This window comes from Rhipicephalus microplus, chromosome 2, assembly GCF_043290135.1.
Source record: "Rhipicephalus microplus isolate Deutch F79 chromosome 2, USDA_Rmic, whole genome shotgun sequence".
NCBI lineage: Eukaryota > Metazoa > Arthropoda > Arachnida > Ixodida > Ixodidae > Rhipicephalus > Rhipicephalus microplus.
In genome coordinates, this window is record NC_134701.1 from 273273172 (window position 1) to 273300664 (window position 27493).

At 41.5% G+C, this 27493-nt stretch overlaps 1 protein-coding gene across 3 annotated transcripts in view; it reads left to right on the plus strand.

Moving 5' to 3' along the window:
- LOC119169957 (inositol polyphosphate-4-phosphatase type I A-like) overlaps positions 1 to 27175 on the plus strand; it is a 41956-nt gene extending 14781 nt beyond the window's left edge. For 2 of the 3 annotated variants that reach the window (XM_075881797.1, XM_075881802.1), the window contains 13 exons: positions 591 to 705; positions 1811 to 1988; positions 3243 to 3450; positions 6636 to 6808; positions 7921 to 8169; positions 8816 to 8884; positions 10738 to 10982; positions 12410 to 12544; positions 13734 to 13852; positions 14725 to 14790; positions 19017 to 19123; positions 22744 to 22898; positions 24070 to 27175. In XM_075881797.1, the coding sequence (XP_075737912.1) occupies positions 591 to 705; positions 1811 to 1988; positions 3243 to 3450; positions 6636 to 6808; positions 7921 to 8169; positions 8816 to 8884; positions 10738 to 10982; positions 12410 to 12544; positions 13734 to 13852; positions 14725 to 14790; positions 19017 to 19123; positions 22744 to 22898; positions 24070 to 24202 (1952 nt within the window). In that variant the 3' untranslated portion in view covers positions 24203 to 27175. The remainder of the gene's footprint in view (positions 1 to 590; positions 706 to 1810; positions 1989 to 3242; positions 3451 to 6635; positions 6809 to 7920; positions 8170 to 8815; positions 8885 to 10737; positions 10983 to 12409; positions 12545 to 13733; positions 13853 to 14724; positions 14791 to 19016; positions 19124 to 22743; positions 22899 to 24069) is intronic. The other variant, XM_037420954.2, reaches the window with a different exon arrangement.
- The last annotated feature ends 318 nt before the right edge of the window (positions 27176 to 27493 follow it).

Consider the following 27493-nt stretch of genomic DNA (forward strand, 5'->3'; position numbering starts at 1 on the left):
CCACCATTTTGTAGCACGAAGCCATTCTGTTCATGGGCTTCGAGTTCAGGTGGTCGAAATTTCTGGAGCCCTTCACTACGGCGTCTCTCATAATCATATGGTGGTTTTGTGACGTCAAGCACCACATATCAATTAAATCATGGGCTTCGAGTTGTCAATGAATTCGTCCTATCACTGTCAATTGCTAGCTCTCTGGTTAGCTCAATTGGTATAGCGGCCGCCCCGAAAGGTGTTGGTCCCGGGTTCCAACCCCAGATCAGGACTAATTTTTTGGCAAGTCAGGAGCTTCTTTCCGAGAAATCCGTACGGAATTCCTTATGGCTTCGTGTTACAAACAGGTGGCTGGCTTCTTTTGCTTTCTTAACTCTTCCACTACCTTGCGGGTTTCCGCAGAAATTTTTTTGCAAGATTGTGAATTTTCTGAAAAGTTGCACCTCCAGGATAAAGGGGTGAGTGGTAACTTGGGACATTGTGATAAATTGGTATTAGTGTACAAACTCTTCCTAGTGTAAGCATGTTGAATGTTTGGGTTGAAAGATGTTGCAGCTATCTTTTTTTTAAGCATCTCTTCTGTTATTTGTCTTCCACAGAATGCGTTTACGATGTGGTCACAGTGGGGGCATTTACTGCTTATGCCCAAAAGTTCCTGCATGGTGGTCTGTACAAACTATTAAATCAGCTGAAGAATGCCTACCCCTTGTTACAGTGAGTCGCACTCTTTTTTATTTTTAGCAAGAATATGAAGAGTCCTTGATGCATTTAAGTCCATATCATTGTTCCCGCAGTATTTCTACGTTGCTGTTAGATGGGTGGGAAGATGGTCCCTAATTAGTTTATAATATGTAGCTTTTTTTAAACCTAATTATGGGCACACATTAAGGTTTCTTTGTGAAGTGCATGGTGTTGTCAGGAGATAGTACAGCCTTTCAATATTGAGAACTGCCAATATCAATTTTTCAGTTGTACAATTTTTGTGTTTTGTAAACTTGTTACTTAAGAATTTTGAACACCGATTTGTTGATTTACCTCTTCTTCATTTACTTTCACTGGGCGCATTTACTTTTGCTTGGTGGCTTTATTGCAGACTTGATTCTAAAGTAGCAGTCTACGTAATGTGGTGCTGCGGTTGAAAGGAGTTGCTGAGGAACAGGTGTTCTGCATGCAGGGTCATAGGTAGAAATTTTTTTAAAGGGAGGCACCTCCTTGATCTCAAGTGGAGGCTGGGCAAGTGGGCTTGGTAAAAAAAAAAAAAAAAAAAAAGGGGGGGGGGGCGAGGGGGAAGAAGAAGGGGGGGAAACACAGGCCTGGTGTGCCATGCCCTGTCTATGCAATTGTCTACATATAATGCACCAAAGTTGCTTGTTTAATATACCATCTGTGGCATAATGTTACCAGGTGAGCTTTAATGCATTGAGATTGTGTAAATGGAGGGCTGACACAAAATATAGCGGCCGAGACGGCCTATGAGATGATTCCTGTCAACATGCATGTATCGAGAAATTTATATGAATTTTTTTCGTTCACTTGCACGATTAAATGTTGTATGCTGTATCTTGCAACAGTAACGCAACGTGAGGGGTCTTGAAAGTGACCCCCAACTTTCGAGATGTCACCACTGCTGTCGAGCTCCGAGCTGGTGCAGCTGGTATGATATAATATCATGAATTCACTCTTAATTTGTGTGGGAAACTAATATTATCAACTTCTATGAATACAGTGCTTGCAGCCCTTGCAGTGGTTTTGTCTTTTTTGTTTGAAAAGTAAGCATTCTGAAATTGCACAACATACTGTGCCTGTCATTTCATTCCAGGCGGGAGGGCCAACCGTCCGTCCTGGGTCCTGACCGGCTATCAACAGCGGCTCAGGCTGTGCTCAGCATTGAACATATCAGGGAAGACATCGAAGCCGATGTCCAGCAGCTGATGCAATTAGCTGACCTCAAAGACATCGTGGGCATGGAGGCTGCAGCCATCAAGATTAGTGACAAGGTTTGTTGTGCATGGCGTGTGCAGCAATTTTCTTGAAAGGTGGATAAATATTTGCCTTAAATCAGGACAAATTTTTCATCTATATATCTAGAGCCTGTCTTTCTGAAACATCCAAGTAGACTTCCTTTGTATTGTCATGTGGTTGTGACTGTGAAGAAGGCTGTGGTAAGACTGGTGAATATCGAAATCTTTATTGCATGAACTTGTGCCCAGAAGTTAAAAAATTGGCAAAGCTTGCAAGCCGCATGAAGCTTGAAAGAGAAAAACTAGACAATTCTGAAAACTAAGCTGGTTGCTTCCAAGTTGTTACCAAGCTTTAGCTAGGTGATTCTATGTTTTTTCTACATCGACTCTGGAGGCTTGAGTTAGACAAACAGTCGCTTAAATCACGCGAATGTCCCAAACTCATGCTGAAATCAAGCATTCGCACCTCTTGTAAATCTATGGGCATGTCGTTGTTGGCCCAGGCCCTCCATCTTTTTCGGGTATTCTTGTAGCTGCCATTTCCTTACCAGTTACCTAGCGCTCTCATTGCCCAGACTCGAGGTCTTCAGCTTGGTGACGTCGCTTTTCAGCCATTTCTTGTTGGGCTTGCTGTTGCCTTCGTTTGTGTGGATAAGTGGTGCCAATATTTTTGGCACATACCCGTTTTTGATGATGATAGTTTAGTTCAATCAAACAAGGAACAATTTGTTAAACAGCTCAAAGCACAAGCAAGGCATGTTTTTCACTGATTGCAAACCGGTCATCTGTGGAACGCGCCATTTTTTATACATTAGCGATGAAACTTTTTATTGTTACTGCCAGGGCTTGTGTTAGCTTCCAAATAAACTTGACCACGCATGTCTTGCAAGGAATTTTAACATCTTAACAGAACAATTTATAACCAGATTGAAGCCTTTGTGGGGCTTGCACCGAGCGGTGCTTGTATTTTTTGTGGCCAAAGCCCAGTCACACTTCTCAAGCATGCATGGCAGTATAAAACTTTATGCCACAGGTAGGTGGGTGTGAAATTCGTTTCCATGAACTTCTTTTTTCTAGAAGTACTAAGGTTTCTGAAAGGATGACATCACAAGTGTGTAGTTTCAGAAAAAGCTTAATTAATACTTTTTCCATGATTCGGCCCATGATGTTTATGAAAGCACGGCTTCTCAGTTGGGCATGAAAACGCTGGCTGCATCACTGCGTGTTGTTTGTTGACCAGTCAAGAGTAGTGGTGCTGTAACCTGCATCTCTGCTGTCTTTCCGCACCAGGCAAAGCAGTTGACAACACTGTGCAACCCAACATTGGTTGACGAAGCACTGACTATTTGGGAAGGGGCTCGTCTTGTCCAGCCAAACAATGACATTTCTGGTGCCGGCAAGACGTCTCCAAAGCGTTCCCTCCGGGCTCCACCAATGGCACGGCTCAAGTCGGCATCCTTGCCGCGAGAGTTTCCTGCACCACCATGTGCATCATCTGGTAAAGAAAACTAAATTATTGGCTTGCCTTTTCTCTTCCAATTAGGCTTGTGTGAATACTATAATGCTTAGAATATTCGAAGGAATAATGCAGTATTTAAATTTGCTTTGAATTGGATTTAAATTATTGAAAGTTTCGAGTTATTAAAAACAAATGAATAGGTGCACATTAATCTGCATGTGACACTTTGTAAAAGTGGTTTCACTGCAGTAGAGCGTTGCTAAAACGCGAAAGCACTATTTTAGGAAAAATCTGCCTTGTCTTGAAGCCTCACTTCACAAATTCACAAATTTCACAAATTTTTTTAGTTTAAAAGCTTGTTACGTAAACTTGTATACTATAAATGTAGTACATCTTAAAACCTCACATTTTTTACAGGTTATCACTTGCATTCTACTGAAAGTCAAATCCTGCTACTATTCGAAGTTGTTTCCGCTTTCTGCAATGTAAAAAAAAAGGAGCATTTGCACAGGCCTTGCTTCAGTCTTTTTTTAAAGTAATGTGTAGGGTAGTTACGTCATGACAAATATCCCCATTTTTCTTTATAATATGCAATAAGTATTCTAATCGAATGCACTTCGAAGTTATTTGATCAAAATTGCTATTCGCTTTGCATTTGCTTCAAACCTAAAATTCACTTTTGGCACAAGCCTACTTTAAATATCTCCACTGCATTTAAGATTTTATTGCACTATTCATCTTGCGAGACAAAACGAAATTTGCGTTAAGTCGCCTATGTGATCATGCAACATTTCAATTTCTTATATAGATTTAATGTGATATACATTGCCAAATTATTTAACCCTAAGGCATAACTCTCTCATATTTCTTAGCGGAGCATTGGAAGATGGATGACAACAGTCCATGTCGATGGAGTAGCACTCTGGTAGACTATACTCAGAGGGGGGAGGGGAAGTGGAGTATGAGCATGCCCCTCCCCCTATCAGTTAACAGATGCTTTTGATTAGAGTTATGTCATGGCTTTAAATGTCCCCAGTCCGTCGCGGTCAATCAGTGGCTACTCTGTTTTGGCGGCTGACTCAAAGGTCACGGGTTCAAACCCGGCTGCAGCGGTCGCATTTAGGTGTAGGAGAAATGGGAGAGGCCCATGTATAGTGCGTTGTCAGCGCATGTTAAAGAACACCAGTGTGTGGCCTGAAAAGATTGAGCACAAGGTCCTGGTAACCATGCCCGATAGTGATGAAATTTATGGTAGGCCTTGGCATGAGAGCCAGGACAATAATTTTGAAGTTAGTTTAGCCAAAAAAAAATTGTTCTCCTGGAAAAAAATGTAAATTTTGTCGGCAAAAAACGCTCTTCCGTATATTTCACGATTTCTGATTTTCGAGTGCACCTAAGGTTAAAAACAGTGCACTTATTGGTTGCAGCATTTATTCCCCTTAAAGGGCCACTCACCAGGCCCCATACCAAATGTTAGTTAGACCGTGGAAGTTGTTGGGTGTCCGATGAGCAACATTTCGCCACAAAAATTGTTCGAATCGGTTCTTTACGAGCTGAGAAAACGGTTTCTTAAAGCGGCGCGAAACGAGGATGAGAGGAGGCGAGCTCGAAACTCTTGCCGCTCCTTCGCATACCCTTTGCAAGCCAATTCTCTTCCCTATCCTCTCCTGCATCTGACCAAGAGGTCATGTGCGAATGACGTGCCCGAACAAGCCCAACCCCGGTGCATGCGAGCGGCGTTTTTTTTTTGTTGACCAGCGTTGTTTTGAGGTCTACTGCCTGTTTCTGCAGGATGGTTTGGAAACGCTGGCTGAGACGAGGTAGAATAGATGAGCACAAGGAGTGCACGAATGTGTAGGAGCATTCTACGGCTGTCTACGGCTGTACATTAGCCTCGAATCTTGTTGCGATTCACGGGAAAATAAGAAAAAAAAAAAGAACACTCACATTCTCTTATTGCATCTCATTATTTATCTAGAGATTTATTAATCTCTTCAAGCATCAAATACATAAACTGTGCATGTCGTTTTAAAGAATTTTCGTCATGTCACGTGCCACTGTTGGCAACATCAGAGCAGAGTTGTCTATGTAGAGGACCAACGTCGCCGCATTGCCGTGTACGTAGGGCCATTCATACGCGGCATCATGCCCTCATTCTCTGGGTGCACGCCCGCAAAAAGAAGGGGGAGCAGTGTTCATCTTGAAATTTGACCTATTTCTGCGGCGCGTAGCGTTGCAAATTATGGCAGACATGATCGTGAACGCATCTAGGCATTGCGCTTGTCAGCTCAAAATTGTCAAACCTGGTGAGTGGCCTTTTAAGAAACAAGTAACATAGAATCATAATAATCTATTATTTTCCTTACTTGTTGAAAAAAAATCACAAACATGTGAAACTACCCAAAAGACCTGTATTTTAGGAATTTATTGGTGCAAACAACCTAAATTTAAAGTAATGAAACTGTACATATTAATTACTATGATACTCATGCTTTTCTCGCAAATAATTTTTGCAGTTCCATCAAACTTCATTTTACTTTGTTATTGCAATGAAATGTTAGTGGCCTATTAAAAGCACTCAAGTCTGAACTTCGAAACTATTGTTCTGACACTGATGCCAAGGCCTATAGTAGATTTCATCAAAATACAGAATTGTGACCAGGAACTAGCGTTCGATCTCATTTGGACAAATCCACCAGATTGTCAAAGCTTCTGGAGCCCTCCTTTACGGGGCACCTCATAATCATATGAAGGTTTTGGCACGTAAAACCCCAACCACTATTATTATTATTTTTAGATTTCTCCATCATATGAACTACTTCATAGCTCCATGATAATGTTGCATGTCCTGTGGAAAAGTTTGCGTGCACTATCATGCGTGTCAAGAAGAAATTTCTCTTGCATGTTCTCAAACTCAAATGGATATCATCGAGTAATGTAAAATGTGTGATGACATGACATACATGAATAAGAAAGGGCACATTTGTTGCCTTATTTAATTCGCTGACCTCCAACGTCATTTATTGCTGTTGCCAAGTTGTACCTGGGCTGAGTAAGGGCACAAGAAAGCTTTCGCAGTTAGTGTATTAGTTGCCTCAGTCTCGCAGCTCGTAACGTCACTGCAGAAATGTTATATTTTTCTTCCCGAAAAGAAATCGCCCCTCACTTGTTTATGTATCGAACATGTAATCCTGTCATGTGTTCATACTTTCGTCTTCTTGCAGGTTCCCCGTCTGATGAGTCCTCCTGCGATGAAGCCCCCATTGATTCACTATCCATCAATGGAAATGTGTGCAGTGCTCAAGTTCGCCCTATGCCTCAGCTGCACAAATCAGACTCTATGTACTCAACTGAGGAATCTCGTTTTTCTGGCCTTTCAGAGGAGTTTGAGCCTCTTGTGAGTGTCATTTTTAGCATAAATGCATGTTGTACATATATTGTACGGTACAACCTCGTTAATACATGCCCACTATACTATTATCAAAACACAGTTGCCACCAATCCCAGACAGTCTCTTGTAGAGCCTAATGCCTCTGCTGACTACTTAAGCTATAGTGGATCCTTCTTTGCCCAATGGTTAGCCTGTACTGCGATAACATTTTCTTGCATAACATAAACTACGCCTATGCTGTGTGGCAGATGACTCCACTATGTGCCACAAAAGGTATTCCATCTTTCGGTAAGTACACAGACCATTTAATAAGTGACTCTTACTTGTGTGCGATTCAGCCAATGTCTTTACTTGTAATCATCAGAAAAAAAGAAATCTGAAATTTAAGTCACTGATGAGTGCAACATTGGGACTGATAGCTGACAGCCCTATCACAATAAGCATCTTCAGCTACCTGCTCAGCTGCATGTGCAATGCAGCTCTGTTCCTAGCATACTGCATGCTCTTGATAAGCAACAGTTTGAGTGGACTGTGCTGCCTCCTTGTGCACAACTAAATTGCTTTCAAGTTTTACAATGTATCATAGTGTAGAAACGAAAAACACCTTGCTACTCTGATACTATTATGAGAATCCTGAGCAGGCGATGCATCCAGCATAGCACTGTTGTAAGTGTACTACATGCCTTTATTAGGCGGCAACCCGAGTACATTGTGCTGCCATCCACTGCTGCCTAATCGTGCACGACTGGTAGTGCATTATGAAGAAACAGGGGGCACATTGCTTGCAAGGCTCAAGATTGTGACATCCATGCACGATCAGGCGAGGAGTGGGCATGAAGAACGCTCTCATGGTGAATGTGCAGTGACAGCATGAGCTGAGTAGATGGTGTACTGTGTGAAACTATAGCCGGGGACGATTGGCTACAAATGGTTGCATAATGTTTCAATGAAATGGAGCCACATTTTTTTTAAAGTGAGGTGCTAAGTTGGCTTCATTATTTAAATGTCTTAAATGCATTAGAGTGTGTCAGAAAATTGCCAGCACTTCAATATAAACCTGAAACTTTAGAAAATTAGGTTTCATTAAATCTTGGCTTGACTCTACGTTGTTCTTCCAGGACCTGACTCACCTAAATATCCGTGCCAGCATTATGTGCATGGTGGGGAGGGTGCAGCATCTCGCTCATGAGGATGACGATCAGCACGTGGACGAGTCTGAGCTGCTCGATCCCCTGACCCCGGTCAGCACACCGGGCGACATGTCACCCTGGCAAGCCGAATTGGCGCCAAGTGTACGGAAGTTGCGTCAATCTATGGCGTGCCTCCAGAAAGTGGCCCGGTTCACCTATGCATTGCTGTCACTCAAGGTACACAGCACATTTGAACCATCTGGGACATCATCGTGTCATTGTTTTTTCCTGCGGCAGCTACCTTCAGGGATCTCTAGCACGGCTTCCACAAGCTCTAAACCTTGTAGCTCACTTTTACAACGACTTGAAATACTTGATCAAGGGCAAGGGCAGTTAAAACCATGCAACCGATTTTGAGGCTAGTACTATTTACATAAGGGTTCTTAAGTGTACCTGTTGGTTCATGAAAGTATTGCAGAAAAATCCGAACTATGGTACAGTGAAACACACAGTACACAACGCAATACAGTGTTACGTCCTGTGCGTTTCAGTGTCCTATAGTTTGCCCTGTTCTGGCATACTACCGGCGATGCAAATATCACCTTTAAGATTGATTAGCATGTGACGAGCATTTCGAGTGGTCAGTCGAAGCATGTGCCCTGTCAAGGGTAGGCAGAGTCCTAGCTGCCCATATGCTGAATCTAATGTCAGATTGTTGAATCGGAGAGTAGCAACTTGATTTCAAGAAAAGTAGAAAAGTTTTCCCCGAGATTTCAAATACTTGCAGGCACCCAATATGTTATCACTACAGTAATAGCATGTCTGCATGGAAACTTTGTGTGTTACTAAGATCAACTTCTTTATTTCCGCATTGACCTACCAGGAGCCGCCGCCATCAGCATCGCTGAGTTACTCTGTTCGACAGAGACGAGATATCTGCTTCTCTCAAGCGGTGAGTGTTTTTCATTAAGAAATCGAAAGTGTTTATTATTACTTGTAAACGTTTGTCAAAAGCTGATATCTGTGGTGTCTTCAGTGCGGAACTAGTTGTTTGTATAGAATGTGATTATGCACATGGTATGAGAGCTGAAATTTCGGAGGTTTTAGAAAAAGTGTCATTGTGTCAGCCCTGTCAAAATCTACTTGTAAAATTTCAATAATACTTGTGACTGCTGAATATTTATGAATAACTTACTGTTGTTAGTAGCACAGTCCTTATCCTTCAAAGAACCATTCACAACACAGCTGTAGAAAGTCACGTTATTGGCCGTCAACATGGAACTGTAACTTTTTTCACGCTCTGAGTGCTACTGCTTATTTTTTCCAGATTATTTTCTCTTTCACAATGAATGTTGAACTTTTTACAATCCTTCGTTGAAGAAAGTGCAGCCAGACTAGTGGTTGAAATAAACACATGCTTGCTACACTTTGTGTGTACATGTGGTACCTGTAGGTGTTTTTTTTTCATCGTACTCGCCAGGTAACATTAGTTGTTAAATACAGCTGCTCTACCAGCTGTGTGTCTCTCCACACGACGAACAAGTTTTCTTGCCTCTGAAATGTTGAGCTGCTCCCGCATACTGAGGCTTTCAGCTAACAGCAGCAAGATGCTATTACAACAATGGGTAAGGCATTCTCCTTGAGCGGTCATTCTTTGCCACCCGGCTGCTCTGTGTGACCTAACCTTGCTAGTTTTTGGGACCATATTACTCACTCGCACACTGAAGTTGCTTCACGAGTGAACTGTTTATAAGATTTACTTAGTCTTTCTGTAAATGTAAATGTTGTTGTGCCAGAGCTTCCCCCCCCCCGGTAGGGTCAAACACCTGCGAATGGTCAAGAAACCGCCAGCTTAGAGTTGTGCACTTCACCAACCCATCTGCAGGGTGTTGGGACAGATCTTCCCCCCCTTTTCCCCCCTTGGGGCCAAGCACCTGCAAAAGGACAATGACCTGCCTGCCTGGCGATGAGCATGTCCCTCTCCTCTTTTGGGCTGCGCATGCCACCTACACACCTGCACGGTTTTGCCCACGGCCGGCATGCCTGACTTAAGACCGTGCTGGTCGATTGTTAGGAGACTCGCCCAAGTTGACTTGGTCGTGTCAGCTGACTCTGTCGCTACAATCTGCTACACTTGCTATTTCCTGCTATAAACGTCTCTACTTGTTTTTTTTTCCAAAAGCGTTTGCCTCTTTCTCTGCTCGGGGTCCGAATTTGAACAACGGAGGTTGGCCACGTTGCTGGTGCGGTAGGATACTGAGAAAAACCCCCATTCATAACAATATACTAGCTCTCTTGCACCTTCTTTGCTGTCATCTTTCTAGTCCCTTTGACATTACTTCCTGCGAGCCTCCTCAGACTTCCTTCTAGTCACAGCATGGTCAGGGATTTTCTTTCCTGCTTTTTCTTTTACTTAACTTCTTTTTTATATTTCCGTAAACAATCGGTTGCTATAACTGCTACTACAGCCACTCTTTAAGTGCACACAACTGCTTCCACTACGTGGTGTTGTTTTGCTCAGCTACACGGCTGGTGTATGGAGCCTTAGTGATACTATTTCTTGGCTCCAGTTTTCTTTAAAAGGAACAGTGTTTATTCTGACATGAAGTAAATAACACTAGTTCCATTTTCATTCGCTTAAATGATGTTGCATTTAATGACTTTCATGCTAATAAAGAGTGCATAAGTGTGAGATTCTTCATGCAATATTTGAGTATAGCACAGTATGTACGTACCAATTTTCTCAATAATCTGCATGCAAATGCAGTCTAAGTTGCTGCATCTTATTCAGTGTTGTTGTTTCAGCTAACATCTCTAGTGGCCGGCCTCATGTCCAAACTATGGTGCCAACAGACAGACCCTCTGTTTGTGCACTGCCTGACCACATTTGGTGTGCTGGCCCAGTTCACAGGCCTCCTCAGTTGCCATGGAGATGAGCTAGCCATGCTTGAAGACATGGTTGTAGCCATAGATGACCTTCGACGTGTTGCCTTTTGGCTCGAGCCAGCTACAAATGTCTGCAGCCCAAAGCCCCGTGTTGAGGGAAGCCGGTGTGTGCCTGTGTTTTGCATTTTTTTATTCGACGCAGCATTTTCATACAGGGTGATTCTTTTACAACTGACCCATTTCATTGGGATGTAGTTTGGGTTACAAATTGACCAGCTTTAGTGCGTCTTTGCAAACGATTCAAGGTGGAAAAAACTTCAATGGCCCATCCAGTTTTTTTATGTGCAGTGCCAAAAAAGAAAAGAAGGGAAAGCTACGACATTCTGTAAAATTTCACACAAGAGAGATCGCATACTGTTGCAGTCAGAACAGTGCGACTTTTCTTATTTATTTCTTTTTCCGGCATTTCACATAAAAAACTGTGACAGGCCATTAAATTTTTGCTCTTCGTGTTTATTTTTTACGAATCTTGCCTGAAATTTTACGAGGAATATTTCATATCCAATAAAAAAATGAAATTAGTAAAATAGCGTGGCCTTCGTGACTGGCTTTGGCGCATTGCCGTAGCTAGTCGTGGAGGCCACAAAAATGGCATTGTGCTATGTTCCGCCACAAAGAGAGAACAATATGTATTGGTGTTATAATCATTAATTAGATAGATTGTAACAAAAGTGCAGTGCAATGAAACAGGCCAGTTCTAAAAAAAAAAAAAAGCCCAGTACCTGGGATGTGGAATGTTCTATTTGGCTTTCATGTTATTTTGCAGTTATTTTGTGGGCTAAAAATATAGATAGGTATTACGTGGCTCAGCTCTGTAAGAGAGAAAGATTATTGCGGGAGCTTAATTGAGAAAAATGTGCTGGCTATGCACTCTTCTAAGCGGCACGTTGCCGTAAAATGCCGAGCAAGCACCCCCCCCCCCCCCCCCTTTGGTGATGGATAATCTGACCAGATTTAGGAGGGCGGCGCTTTTTGCTCGTTCCTGGACGAGTCATTGGCGCTTATTTGGCGCCAGTGACTTTTGAAAAAGAAAAGGGGATGTTTGCTCGGGTGGGAGTACTTCTTGTCATTTTACAGTATAGGTTGTGAACTATTCCTGTTGCATTTGGATAGTTCAATATAAGTTGCAATTGGTAGCAGGAAGAAGCTGTAGCTGCACTATACACTCGAGCTGCACTATGCAAGTTTTACTTGCATACCGTAGTTGTAATTGCAAGTTGCAGTTGCAGGGAGTAATCATAGTCTCAATTTGTAGCTGAATGTTGCTGTCGCAGTGGTGAGTTGGGGGTCTGGAGGCTGCTTTAGGAGCAGGTCATACCTGCAGACAGCAGTTTTAGGTGTCAATCACTGTTATATAGAGCAGTTGTAGTGCTAAGACATTGTGGTACGTGGCAGGGTGCACTTGGAATTACGTGTTATACTTTTGTATGTGTTTAGAGCACACGAAGTAGTGCAGTCGATAATATTGCATACAAACAGTAATATTTCCCTGTGTTCTCAACAGCAGTGCAATACTATTCTTCCATTCCAGAGTCTTCCTCTCAGTGCTGATCCCAACACCGGAGACAGTGATGACCAAAGTGCCGCACAGGGGCCGCTTTCAATTTAGTGTCGTCCCCGTATTTTTCAACGTTGGCATCAATGAACAGGCTACACTAGCTGAAAAGTAAGTCTATCCTAGATGAGCAAGCACCACTCTCTTGTAAAAATAGAGCCTATTGCAGTCATCTATTGTTAATCCTTGTTTCTGAGAATTTGAAAGACTAAAGTCGTGCGTAATGTAAATGCGTAACCTTGACGTGTTGTGCCTATTGAATTTACTGCAGGCCTATTTTTCGTTTTTTGTAAGTACTGTTTACTCGTATTAACCTCCGTGGTGTTCTTGTGGTTATAGTAATCAACTGCTGACTCGAAGGTCGTGGAATTGAATCCCGGCCAAGGTGGCCACGTTTTCTGGTGGAAGCAAAAACGCTTGACAGCCATGTGTATAGATTTAGGTGCGCATTAAAGAATCCCAAGTGGTCAAAACTTTCGGAGCCCTTCACTATGGCGTCTCTCATCATATCCTGCTTTTGGAATGTTAAACCCCAACAATTATTTATTATTATGGGCGAAACTCTTTAAGGCGTGGGTCGGTCGTCACCTGTATATATGCATGTATGTAGTAACCACCTCCCAGCATATCCACGTAGTGAATGATGATGAGTGGAGCGAAGCTTCGGAGGGTTTTGTCGGCAAACCGTGAATCATCTGCTGGCCGCATTCATTCGTCGCCTGTCTGTCTGTTTGATGCACAGACGGGTGCACAAATAGACGGACGCTTCGCCCCATTCATCATCATTCACTCCGTGTGTTTGCTCTGATTTTTTTTATTGTTTACTTGTATTATAGACAAATTATAACATGTATGCCATGGTAATACCGATAGGCCCATTTTAGCTGACAGAAGATTCTCGGAGTCTTTAATTGGGATTTAAAACTTTACTTGATGATTTGTTGTAGGCTTTGGAGCAACAGAAATGTTTGTGCTTGTGACTGATGATGGATACAAGCACGGATTTGAAAGTATTGAAGTATCTTGCAGTGTATTAGGACAGCTAAGTTTTGCTCAGTTGTTACTAGGTTAGTTTTTAGTTGTTACTAGGTGAACTTTTTCTGCATAGAATCACATTTACCTGTCAATCTACTATTATGTAACTTCCTATTTTTATCACTGAAAAGTGTGATGTCTTCGTTTTAGCTTGGCAAGCTGTGTCCCATGTCAGTATGTTGATCTTTTTACTTATATTTTGATAGAAGCCGTATTGATTTTGGTCTTTTTTGTAGCTGATTATATATTCAAATCAATCATGCAGAGTTGGTGACCAGAGCTTTCAAGAACGTATCAACCTAGATGGGGCAGCATCGCTCAAGGAGTATTACAAGCAGTTTCAGAAATTTCCTATGCCAAAGCATGATGCACCAAGGGCTCGAAGTAAGTTCATTTGCTAGCGATGCTTTGTCTTCTCTTTCATATGAGATCTCTATTTCCAAGTTTATGTAACTGCGCAGTAGCTTCATATGCACAAGTGTGGCTGCACATCACAGGCCTGATCACCCCTGCATTCTCACTAATGCGATTTGACTTGTTTACATTGTAGTCAGGCCACATTGAACTTCTTTAACACCTTTGCAGTGACAAGCCATGTAATCATTGCTTTACTGTCGCAGAACAGGAATAAAAAAAAATGTGGGGTGTGATATTAATGTGCGTTTTGCTCATATACACACCGTTTTATTATTCCTTTACTATCACTTTGTTCTTATAAAAGCTTTGTTGCTTTAATGGCCCCAAAAGAACTGAGCTTGCCAATAGTACCATATACTAGTATTAATACTTTAGTTCGTTAATTCAATTTTATTACTTTCTCTGTTTGCTAATGTGACAATTTTTGTTGTGGGTGAAATTGTCATAGTATCTATCATTATTACTAGTATGTGACATTAGACAATATTGCTCCCCATCACAGCTTCACCACATGATGTTTAGAGGTGAACATTACTTTCAAACTGAAGTTCTATATAATTAGTACTTACAACTTACGTTACCTTTAAAAGAAATCTTTGTCTCTGTGAGATCTGTATGCCAGAGTTTCTACAACTTGCATTTATGTGTAAATATCCACATGTTTTTCATTGTGTGCCCTCCGACGCGCTGTTGTCCAATAAAATTTTATGGCTTCCCGGTCGAAATAGATCTACTTCATTTTACTGATTAAATATAATTATTACTTGTGCATTATAATGAGGTCACGTTTTGATGCTGCTGCTCGCTTTGAAACTGAAAGCCTTCAAACTTGACTTCAGTGGCAGCTGTGGCTTGGGCCATCACAGAAGAACGCAGAGCCCGCAGTAAGAATTTGTGGGTGGGACGTACGTGCCTCTCTTTTGTTATGCTTGCATTTTTTAAAATCTGGGAATTACCCTGCACAAGCACTTGCACGTGACATACGAGTGGACTCTGGCAACCCCAGTTTCGCATACCATGAGGCAATCTGTCTTTTTTTTTATTTTTTTTTGTCAAGAAATCGCACACGGCACCCACAGCCGAGGAAATGTTCACTGCACATGAAGCGCAATAAGAAAGTGTTTGTATTCACACTTGGGCATTTTCAATGTATCGTGATATGGGAGCACATTCTAGAGCTACCATGTTTGCACGAATATTTGGCAAGGAAGACTTCTGACTGATCAGAAAATAAAAAATAAATATTGCAGGTGAACATTGAATAGCGAGGTCTCATTTGGAGGTAAGCTTTGTTTGTTTTATACCATAGTTTTTGCAAATGTATGCATAGAAGCTTATAAGTTATGGTTTTCATTGTCCAAAACTTTAATGAGGTTTATTTTAAGGAAGGCTATCAGTTAATTCTTACCTCCTAGGGTTCATCTATGTGCACATGATGCACAAGCATGTTTACATTCTGCCTTCATAGAAATACACTGTTGTGTCTTGGAATCGAACCTGTGACCTTGTGTCTTACTGAGCCAAAACTGCAAGAGCATTGAGAGCGAGTGGCACACGTAAATTAAAAATAGTTCATTAAAAAAGAAGCATAAATGCAAAAGTAAGAGACTCTAAATGTGTGGATGTGAAGAACTCTAGTTGAACATCTAGTACTTGAATAAAAATGCAGACACTTTTACCATTCTCTAGTCTTGTTTTAAAAAAGGGTGAGGTAAAAAGTGGGGATATTTGATAGTATTACAAAAAGTATCGCTCAACTATGTGAATGTAAGGTTTTTTTTGCTTGCTGATGGTAGAAAAACTCGAAGCGCATGTATTTATGTTCACTTTTTATGAGGAACGTATTTATCGCTTAGTTTTGTAATTGCATTTATCACTTGGCTTGCAAAATGTGAATTGAGACGTTAAAATGTTGCTGGTGTCAATGTAACTGAGCATGTGTCATTATAATGTACCACAGACCAGTTAAGTTAGCGAGACAGTTGCCTGCTAGTGTGAGGGGCTGAGTAAAAAAGAGTTTTGCCGTAAGTATTCATGGCATGGTTGTTTGAGGGAATGACTGCACGATAGAGGTTGGAGATCTTTCGTCCAAGCATGGTAATTGCATACATACGAGTGTTAGTTACTTCTAAGTGCAACTGCTGTCATTTGATGATGCATCTAGTTGCACTTAAAGAGACACTAGAGCATGCTTTTCAAGCATTAATTTCATTTCATGGGTTGGCAAGGTGTGATTACGATATCACATGGAAGAAATGGCCCAGACTGGGTCACAGTGTGCGCGCATATATGAGTCTGTGTCGGCAAGCCTTTTCTTTTTTATCTTTGAAGCCCAATATTGGAGTGACTGAGTTAATTCAAGCTGCCTATTTTTGTGCTGGTAACTAGTGCTTCACTTTGTCCTAATGAGAAAAAAGTACTGCAGACACTCAGTAAATAGAAACCTGAATTGCTGCCTAAATGGAATGACTGCCTCTTAGTTCCCAGAAAAGCCTGTACCGTCATCATTTGGTAAGCAGAACTTAATGATTTCGTCTCGACGCGAGATTTCCCCAGAAAACGACTTCTCCAAGGAAACAATTTGATTGCTGCATCTCATGCCACTTCAATAACTGTATAATTTTTCATGGAATGAATGATTTGAAGAATATAGTACTGTAGTGGCTGATGATTATGCCTTTCAGGTGTGAGTTATGATGCGATGTCTATGAATTTGCCATATCCGCTTCTGTGATTCCAGAAAACTCTCTTTTGGTGATAAGATGACACAGCAGAATATAGCCACCGCCACTGAACGGGTTATGTTCAGGCTTATTCCAATAGTGAATTTTAGGTTTGATGTGAACTGTGATTTGGTCGAATTCAGAGAGTACATATCACTTACTATAAAGAATATGGTCACATCTCTCATTACCCAACTAACCTGCTCAATATTAAAAATAATTGTTAACAAGGCCTGTGCAAATGCCATTCTTTTTGGTTCAAGGAAAGTGGAAACAACTTTGAATAGTAAAAAAATTTGACTTTTGGTAGAATGCAAGTGCTAGCTTGCAAAATATGTTACGTTTTAAAATTTTCTATACTGCGAGCATATAGGCCGGTATGACAAGCTTTTAAACTCAGAAAAGGATCAATCAATGGGAGGGCAATATGTTAATTTAATCTTGAAGTTGGGCTTCGTGGCAGTGTGAATTTTTTCCGGATGGGTGTTTTCGTGGTTTAGCATTCCTTCTTGCAGTGAAACCACTTTTATTGCAGGGGTACATGCACACATTTCAGTTGTGCGAATAGATAAATTCTGGGTGTGAAGCAAATTCGAATATTGCAGTGTGAGTGGAAATCTAATTAAGTATTTTTATAATATTTGCGACTGTAGCAGAGCCTGATAAGCAGCTTTGCTGCTATGCGAGAGTGTGATGGGGTGGCCACTGTTTATCGGACACTGACTGTATTTTTCTTCAGGAAGTTCGAATTGTTGGAATAGTAAAATTTGTGTCCAAATTGAGCAGCAAACACTATTAAAAATATTTTAAAAATATTTTAAAAACTGCACGACCTTAGTTATGCTAAGTGATTCATTATCACATCTGATGGCAGTGGCAGGATGCAGAAGAGGGTGGTAGGGGGAATTGCACCCCCCAACCTTGTGTCAGCTACCCGATCTCCCTTCAGTGTCGGTTGTCCATCTTCTATTAATGATCAGGACAAATGAGTAGGGCCACTTTTGAGCATAAATTAATGGTATTTGTGCTGTGTGGTTCTTGTGATGACAGCGAGTACTAAAAATAAATCCTCCTCGCCTAGCTTATTGCATGCTGTAGCTTATCAGCCGCACCCATCAATAGAGGCAGTCCGCGCAGCCTTTGCACTGAGTCTGCCCGCTGCGCAAGCGGAGCGTGAGTGACGAAACTGGGGAGGGTGAGAAATTGATAGCAGTCAATTGACCGTTTTTTTTTATCAGTTACTGTTCTCGAATTGTCACGGTTCTACCTTTTGCCTTCACATGAGAGAGAGAGGTTCAGGAAAGGAAAAGGTGCAACTTCTGCCGCCCTAATTGGGAGCACGGCTCAGCGCCTGTACGGGTTGAGTGAGGGCATTAAAGATGGGGAGAAGAAAGAAGAAGAAGAGAAACAGCTGCATGACCGACGACGTGGCGGACGGCTTCTATAGCCGGTTGTCCAGTCCAGCGTCCTCAAGGAAGCGAAGGACCGCCTTGAAGACCTTGGTGGCAGACCATGGTGGTGGAGTGTGGTGAGCAAGACGTCTTGTTGTGTGTGAAGCGCTGCGCAAACACACGACAGGTGCTTGATGGTTTCATCTGCCCCACACGCAGTGCACACAGAGGATGAGGCTCTGCTAAGCCGATGATGCCGGGCCACAGGCCAGGAGCAGCCGATGCGTAAGCGAAATAGAAGGGATCACTCCCTGGGCTAATGAAACCCCGGCCAGGCAGCCGTGCTGGTGGTTCCATCTTGGCTACACGATCGCCAGGGTGGCAGCGTAGCAACAGTCTCCTCAATATGCCTTCACAAACATGCTTAGATATTGATTGCCTACCTATATATTCTTCTCTTTCCAATAAATCTTTTAGTTGCGAGAAAGCGCTTGTCCTGTGTTCCTTTGTGTTTCTTTGTGCGCATAAACACACAGTTATACCGTGCATATCTAACTAGCCCAACTTTCCATTCTGTTGCAACCCTAAAGTGCCCCTAAAACAAGAGACCCAGGAGCCCCGTCTCCTGTTTTACTTCGACTGCCCCCCTTAAAATAAGTGGCTGGATCTGCCCCTGGTTAGGCTATACGTTTTGCACTTCCTGATGAATTCTGCATTTTGTAGGGCACTGCTCTAAATGCTATAAGCCACGAATCTTTCCTCATCACTTTACTTGCATTTTCTGTCACCTGAACAGACCTTGCCAGCTCATTTCTGTGTGTATGATTGACAATAAAATGTTCCTGCCTGTAGTATTGTGGGAGGGATTGGTTGCACAATTTTTTCGGGCACCTTTGAAGTGGGGAGGATGATTTTGCATGTTTTTGTGCGCATCATCTGCGTCAATTCTTTAACTATGTTTGTACATTTCTGCCACTCTTTAATCAATATGATGTGCCTTTTATTCACAACCTGCAGGCATACAGCCACGGGAGCTGCCTCTTATGGACGTGATAGAGCAACTTCAAACCCACGTTCGCGGCCGTAAGAGCAAAGATGTTGAGATTCTTCATCTTGCAATGGAGGTAGGATGCATGAATTGATATAAGATGCTCTTATAGATTTGCTGGTCGATTGCTTCTGTTTATATGTCGGGGTAGGTTTAGGTAAATATCATGCTTAGATGCAACGCTTGCTAGTATGATTGACAGCAGTTTGCAGGTGTGAAATGTCTACTAAACTGCCAAATGGAAAAGTGAGTGTTTGCCCTGGGACGTATTTACTCGCATAATGAACGCGCTTTTTTTATCGAAAGTTCGGCGCAAAGTTGGGGGTGCGTTTATTACGCGTCGTAAATTTTATGAAAACTTTTTTGTGAGAAGCAAGAAATGCAGTAATGCAAAAAAAAAAAAATTAAGTCACTTATCCTTTCGCAATTGACATATGCGTACACTGTTTGGAAACCTCTTCATTGTTGCACTTTACTCATCTTTGGTGGTAGCATGATGGCGCTATTTTCTGCAAGTTGTCCCCGGGCTGCCCGCGCACGCCATAAAAGTCTTTTGCGACGATTTTTTCTCGCAATCATTTAACCTCTCGCAATCATTTAACTGCAGCAGTGATACCTGCTGAAATTTCGAAGGGCACCGAAAAGCGTGCGCTATGATGCACTTTGCCAACTTCGCGGCAACCTCGCACGACGACCGTGACGATGCTGTTAACATTGTTGCAAGTAACCAACATTGCAGCAAGCTACCCTCGAAGCGTCAAAACAAACCATCGATAACAAGATATATACGGCCGCCTCCTCGCTTCTGCGTGAGAAGTTCCTCTACGCGCGGATATTAAGCTAAGCGAAAGTCGGGGGTGCTACCATGTTGTGGAAATCGTCACGATCTTTTCTGGACGACAAGTCTGGTTTTCCATTTTCCAGAAACCTGCCACGCGATAGTGACGAACGACCTTTCGTAACAGCAATCCCTATCGTCATCGCTCAAAAATTTTGTGCGCGCAGTTGGGCTTTTTTGTATTCGCAGGAAGCGACCCCGTCTTATCTGTGCGACCCTGTCTTATCTGTGCGCCACAGTGAGGTTCAGGAACGGTGCCAGTGTAGAGACATCGCAGCTGATTAGCACACAGGGAGCGAAGCTAGGTCACGGCCTTCACTCAAAGTGTGCTTATCAGCTGCGATGTCTCTACACTCGCACCGTTCCTGAATCTCGCTGTGGCGCACAGATAGAAAGAAAAACTATACTGCACGCAGCAACAAGACAAGGGGGGGGGGGGGGGGGAGGAGCGAGTTGCGGTGGCTGATGGGGTCGGCAAAATAATAAAAAAAAACGGAAGAGATCCATTGGGTGAAGAGGAGCCACGTGTTGGTTTACGGAACTGCAGTGGATGAATGTAGGGGGTGCGTTTATTATGAGGGGAAAAAATCCGAATTTTGATGACTGAAGTTGGGGTGCATTTTTATTATGCGAGTGCATTCATTACGCGAATAAATACGGTATGTTACCACCACTCCTTTAGTGAAACCCAGTAGACAATGAAGCTAAGGGAGGTGTAGAGAACATTAATTGCACTTTTTTTAAGTGTATTCTAATAATTCACTATACAGAAAGCCAGCGGCAAGTTGCATTTTTGTCCACTTCACTTTCTTTACTTCCATATCGTGATTATTACAATACACTTAAAAGAGTACAGTCAATGTTCTCTACACCTCTCCTGGCTTCATTGTCGGCAGGTTTTCATTAAAATTGTGTCAAACAAAGAAACAAGCCCGAGAAAATTCTCTTACTTCATTCACCAATCTCTTAGTGTCATTTGGTGGGAGTTGCGACTGTCATAATTTCATTAATGCCTGGCTTGTTCTGCTCTGTCGGCTACTATAAACAGCTTTCATACTTTACTGTTCTCCTGATTCTTACAAACATTTGGCTGTACTTGGTCACGGAAATTGGTGTGGTATAGTCAGTTCCAAAAGCTTATAACACAGTTGAAGCCCTTTATAAGAGACATGCACGTGGAAGCAATTATTGTCTTTTATATGACATGTCTCATATAATGAGGCTACTACGTTATGCATTTTTTAATCAACCCCTACTTTTATGCACCACATTGGTGTTTCTTATACACCAAGTGTCTGTTACATCAGTGTCTCTAATAAAGGGGTTCAACTGTACCTGTGCTTCATAGCATATATGAGTGTTTGCTTTCATAAGGCACTTATTGCAAGTTAATGTATAACTTTGTAAGTAACAGAAGGTGATCGACTTACAATGTAACCCACCTCATGTAAAACCTTTTCTTTTAGATGCATTTGAGGTACAATAAATAAATAAATAAATAAATAAATAAATAAATAAATAAATAAATAAATAAATAAACTTTGAATTTGAATAAACTTTGAATAAAACTATGTGCAGTGGCTTTTGCTGAAAATGGTTTGTTTTTTCTGGTACAGTGTTGTGTATTTTAATGCTGCTGAGTATATGAAAGGAGCTCTGACACAAAATTTTGAAGGCGAGATGATTTGTAGACACATGCATCATCTGCAACGTCTGCAACTCTACAAACAACCTACAACTGTCTGCATCGTAGCTTTATGTAGGCTGCCATGATACTTGCAATTCCTTGCTTCTAGCTGACATTTTAATGGGGTCTGCCTCGGTGGAACAGTGGCTACAGTGCTCAGCTACTGACCCGAAGGTCGCAAGTTTGATCACGGTCGCGGCTGTTTCATTTTGATGAAGGTGAAATGGTAGAGGCCCTTGTACTGTGCGACGTCAGGGCACGTTAAAAAAAAAAAAAACGGATGGTTAATTTTTTTATTTTTTTTATTACATACTGCAGTCCTATAAGGACCAAGCAGGAGGGAAGATGGGAAAGTTACATGTATCGCATGGTAGCGGTGAATACATATCAATTACCATGCTTTGGTCATACACACGAACAGTATAGATATATAAACAAATACACACATACATACATTTATACACACATTTTCAGGTAAAAAAAAAACGTTGCACAGTGCAAAACTCATTGTAAACTAGAAAGTTGCAACGATCACACTGTCTCTAGGTCAAGCAAAACAAAATCATTATACAGTAGCTCTCTACTACGGCATCTCTCATAATGATATCTTGATTTTGGGACATAAAACTCCAGATAATATTATTATTATTACATTTTAAACAGAAAGAGGGAGCACCTCCTTTATGGACTTGTGAGGGAGTAGAAAGGCTGACGTTCTTGCCTTGGTAAGTGCATTTTCAGAGGTTGAAGCCTGTTTACAAGATTCTAGAAGGGATCATAGCAGCACTCAAGGAGTCGTCATTGAAAAGAGTTGTCAACACTCTGTTCATGTTAACGGGGATATTTTGTGCTCACTTAGCCAGCTATGTTTATGGGAAAACCATTCTCTGCCCTGTCTCACTCAGTGCTCTTTGAAACCAAAACTTCAAGGGGATGTTGTAAAAGGACCTCTCCAAATAATTAGCCATTGTGAGCTTGTGAATAAAAGGTTCCCAGCTGTGATGGCCGGGTTGTTAGCTGCTTATACCAACAGAAAAAAAACATGCAAAATTTTTGTGTCAGTGCTCCTTTAAGTATGCAAACTGCTGGTGCAGCTTGGCACATTTTAGAAAAGCAATCCAGACGGTGCAACTGGGATCTGTTTTCACCCTGAGTGCTTACTAACATTCAGGCATGTCGTCGTATGCGGGGCCTGCGCTTCACGAGCTGCAAGAGTGCCAAGGACCGAACTGGAATGTGCGTGACGTTGGAACAGGGGCAGATTCTGCTTCAAGACTTTGGTCTCGATTCTAAGGAAGTGCCCAGGGCAGTGGCCTGCATGCGAAGGTGAGTGTGTGCTTTCGGGCATTCAGTAAGTATGGAAATGCCATGCCTTCAATGCCAGCACATAGATTTTTAGTCCAAGAATGTTAGCCTCCTTGATAATTTTATTAGGTTAGCACACGCACTGAGTACAGTATTTCCGCACTTACTGTGTTGTACTGTCACTGCTGAAGCAGGATAATGTCTCGTGTAGGTTTCATGCTAGATATTAGAGCTCCTAGTATGCTTTCACTTGCAGACAAACCTGGGCAACATGCCATCAGTGGCAAAACATGAATGTGAATATAGCTGGCAAGTGGCTGTACCTCGGCACCATGAAAATGAGTGTCCACGCTATGATCTCAAGTGTTCCACATGCTAAATAGCTAGGAGGTCACCAAATGGCTGCTCATCTAGCCGTGTTGACAAGTGGCACAAAAATCTATTGCCCTCTCTACAAATTTATTTGATGTCATCCTGCATGAACAAGAACCAGAAATTACACAAAGTGTTGATGTTACTGATGCAGTGGTGGTCCAACTGTGCCATTTGTGCCATTTTTATACAGTCCAACCTCACTCTGCCTTGCCGTACCAAGTCCAGTATACGAAGTGCCAACTGCACCAAAATTCAGTTTTCGCCTGACTATTTCTTTCTCGCAATGTCTGCGCAGAAACCATACCTGTCATGTTTGCCTTGGTAGCTTATGCCTCCCCAAAATGCGCTTCTTGTATGTAGTGGTAAAGCCAATACAAGGAAGTCTCTGTGTGAAATGCTCTTCTGTAGTTGTTGGTGTTCTCACTCTTTGTACATCAGAGCAGCATTTTCTGTTCACACAGTGATGATACTCTGGAGAAAATAGTAGGGCACTTAGTACTGTAACACTGCTTTAAATGATCTCAAACACAATTAATTTTTAAGCTCCAAAACTGTTCCAAACTGTTTTTATTTTCACTTCAAAACTGTGCAAAAGCACAATTATTTTTATTTCAAATCTGCTTCAAGAATTCCTCCAAATTCTAAATTGGTTGAACCACCGCTGCCCATGGAGGCATCCTTTGTCTAGCCAGTTGGATGCAACAAACAATAGGAAAATGCCATGTATGACAGACCTATGCAACATTGTTCGAACAGTAATCTAGAAGCATTGCTTCTGCTCACCTGAGAGATCTGAACTTTCGAACTTTTTGTACAGTGAGGGCACGAGACGGCACAACACCTTCAAGAACGTGGGCGTGTGCAAATACGCCTTCAACAGCCTGCAGTTGATGGCGCTTCCCAAACAATACCGCCCGCCGCCAGGCACCTTTGGCAATGTCCAGTCCTAGCGGCCCTCCTCTTCAATCACACAGCATCCTGCCAGCTTACCAGTTCTGGATTTTAGTGGCATGCTCTCGACGCATGCGTAAGAACACCCAAGTCACCGTCATCTCCTTAGTTTTATCATTACCGATTGCATACGAGTTTTATGTTGTCCATTACCATTTTAGCACTGTTGCACAAAGTCGGCACAAGATGCACGGTGAGGATGTGAGGTGGTATGACGCGTGCCCACTCTTTGTCAGGCACTGTACCTACTGAAACGTTCAATGTGCAGTCCAAAGAGCATGTTTGCCATGCATCAAGGATTTTACCTAGAATTGATATACGTCCCTTACTTACCCTATGATATTGTTGTGGAAAGTGTAAGGAGTTGCTACATCTTGATGCGGAAGCGTTTTAACAGAAAGCCTGCAGATTCAAGAGAGAAAGTGTCGGTGTGACGAGTTGTGCTGATACCTCTGTTGTTTGATACTTTATGGTTCACTAGAATGAACACGTTCAATTCTGAGAGACCTGTGGGAACGATCGTGGTGCAATACCTAAGTTTTGTTAGTGTTGCATAGTTGCATGCCTATTGCCCCATACCCTGTGATCCAGGATTTTTCGACTTCACTTGTGTGTAGTGTGGTGGAGTGATATCTTTATGAAAGATAGTTAGGCAGGTACCAAAAGGATACTGAGGGACAAACATGCAGTCAACCTTGGGTTATGAGTCAGTCCTCCAATATAAACAAACAATGGTATTTTGAGGCTATTAGTTTTAGTAAATACAGTCATTTTTCATGACTTGGCTGAAATTGAATGTCCTTAGTCTGATTCAGTGCCTGCCTTCGGGGTCCTTTTGAAAATATTGGTTTTATAAGTCTTGAAGAAAAAGAAAGCGGTTACTTAAAAAAAATGTCTTTTTTTTTATATGTGCAAAAAAGTGATGATGTATGCAAGCACAGATGTAGCACTGACCTGAAGGGGTTGATGTATTGCTTTCAAGGGTCATGAGACAAAGTTTCTAAATATGTAGTCAGGTATTTAGGATGAGTATTTCTCACATCTAGTGGCACTCTGGGAAACATTTGTTTCGAAGAGATGCGGTGTGCCTGCTGAAAGGTTTCTAATCCTGCACTTTTGCAATTTCCAAGTATGGCATTTGTAAGGTTTTTGGAGGCTGGGGCACTTTAGGCTTGAGGTTGATTTGTGGCCGAAGTAAGAGATATTTGTGAAATAAGGCAAAGGTTTTTTAGGCTCTTAATCTGCTGCGGGTAAATTCCACAATATTTTCAAAATATTTGACTTTCTCTAAGCATGTATTGGTAGCTTTTTTCTGTTTTTTGTAAGAGTGTGCTGTTTTCATTATCAAGAAAAAAAAACTCGTAAAAATGTGCATAGGGCAGTTTTAAGAGTGTCCATGTGTGGCATATCGCCACTCTTTAAAAACCAAAGCTCAATTTAATATATGCCCTCCAATTTGTTATGCTTGATACTTGAAAGGTATAGGAAATGGTGCCAATAATGTTGTGTGGGCTTTTATATTGCAAGTAAACCATCGTTGCCATAAGGATGCGTAGCTGTAATGGCACTGTAAATTGTGACATTTTTGTACATAGATAGATGTATATCACTAATGAAAGCAAGCACTTGCTTCTTTGTCTTAACACACTACTTCCCTCTAGCATTCTAATGTACTAGTCCCTCCTCATGTGAGCACTGTGATTGTATGTGTGTGGTTTCATATTTTTGTTACACATATTTTGAAGTTTATATGTACACGAATATGGTGCGTTTTTTTTTATTACAGTTCATCTTTCGTTGCAATGGCAACAGACTCCTATTAAGCACCAATGATAGGCTCCGAAAATGTTTTTATAATTTATCCACATTTCAGGTTTCCACATACTTTATTCTTTCATTCTGTGGGTAACTAAACCAGGCAAATTTGTCAAAATTTTCAGCTTATCAGATATTGAGTGTTGATGGAGTTTGCCTAGAACAATCTGCTGTTTTACAAGCCTATATTTGCCTGAAAATTTTCTTTATGTGAAGAGGTCAAGTTGGTGCCATAAGCAACTGTCTACTTTGTCACAGTAGTTTCTTTTGGCTTTGGGTGCCTGCCAGATAGCATTTATTTTCATTATTTGCTTTTCTGATTTGCAGTGTCGTATTGCGACCCCCTGCTAACAGACGTGCAAATTACAAAGCAATGATTACACATATTATTCCTAAATATGCTGTATTCTTCTAAATTAGATAGCCGTACCACTATCAGAAATATAAGCATCATGCAAGGATGATGCCATTAGTGGGAATGGTGGTATATATTATCATGTTGCTTAGCAATGTCAGGATTTCAGCACTTGAGTTTCTTCACCTAAAATATATAGTTTATGGCTTGTAGTGATCATTTATTCATTTTTTTAAGTATTTTGCAAAGCGTAAGCATTTAGCATGTTTCATTCTGGTCTAAATTTTTAACAGGGATTTATTTTTTTGAAATGTTAGCTTGTGTCGGGTGTTAGGTAAAAGGGAGCCACAAGCTTCAATATGCTTCACATTATGTGTGTGTTTTGAAAAAAAAAAAACTTTTCAAACAGCTTTGAAGCAGCACAATAAGGGCTTTGGCAATAGCTATGCTCCCATACATTGGAAGACATTTTTAAGTCTTTATTACAAGTTGCTTATATGGCAGTGCTGAAGGGGACTGTTAGGACAAAGTAGTTTGTCTCTTCTTGTTTAGCATCTGTGTTGTTTTCTTGCCCTGACCACCTCACTTGCGAAAGGTGCACACTTTGCAAATGCTCACCACAGCTGTGTCTCTTGTGCACGGCTTTCAGCTCTTTCCATAATACTAGCCAGTCTTTGTAAGTGTTGTTGGGGATACTTGTTGTGTTACCTCTTGGCATTTTGTTTTTATACCTGCGACAATGCAAATTGTTGTGCGAGAATACATGTACGAATACTGTGGAGTAAACAATTCTTTATTCATCGTTTCGTGTACATCTCTCCACTCACTCACGTCATTATCACTGTCATCACATGCTTACTGCACTGCAGGGTAAAAGGGCCCCTTTACAATCTCTAAGCTACTCCTGCACTGCATTTGAGATCCTACAGTTTTATATTGAAGAAAGTGATTTTCCAGGTCCAATTTATTAATAAATTTTATGAAACTAGTATGAAGCTCAAAAGTGAAAAAAATGCTTGACTTCCATTCTGGTCAAAAGTGTACCCACGATCAGTTATATTAAATTTGGATGAAGTTTTTAAAAAAATGTAATTGTACAAGATTGCCAAAGACTACCTTT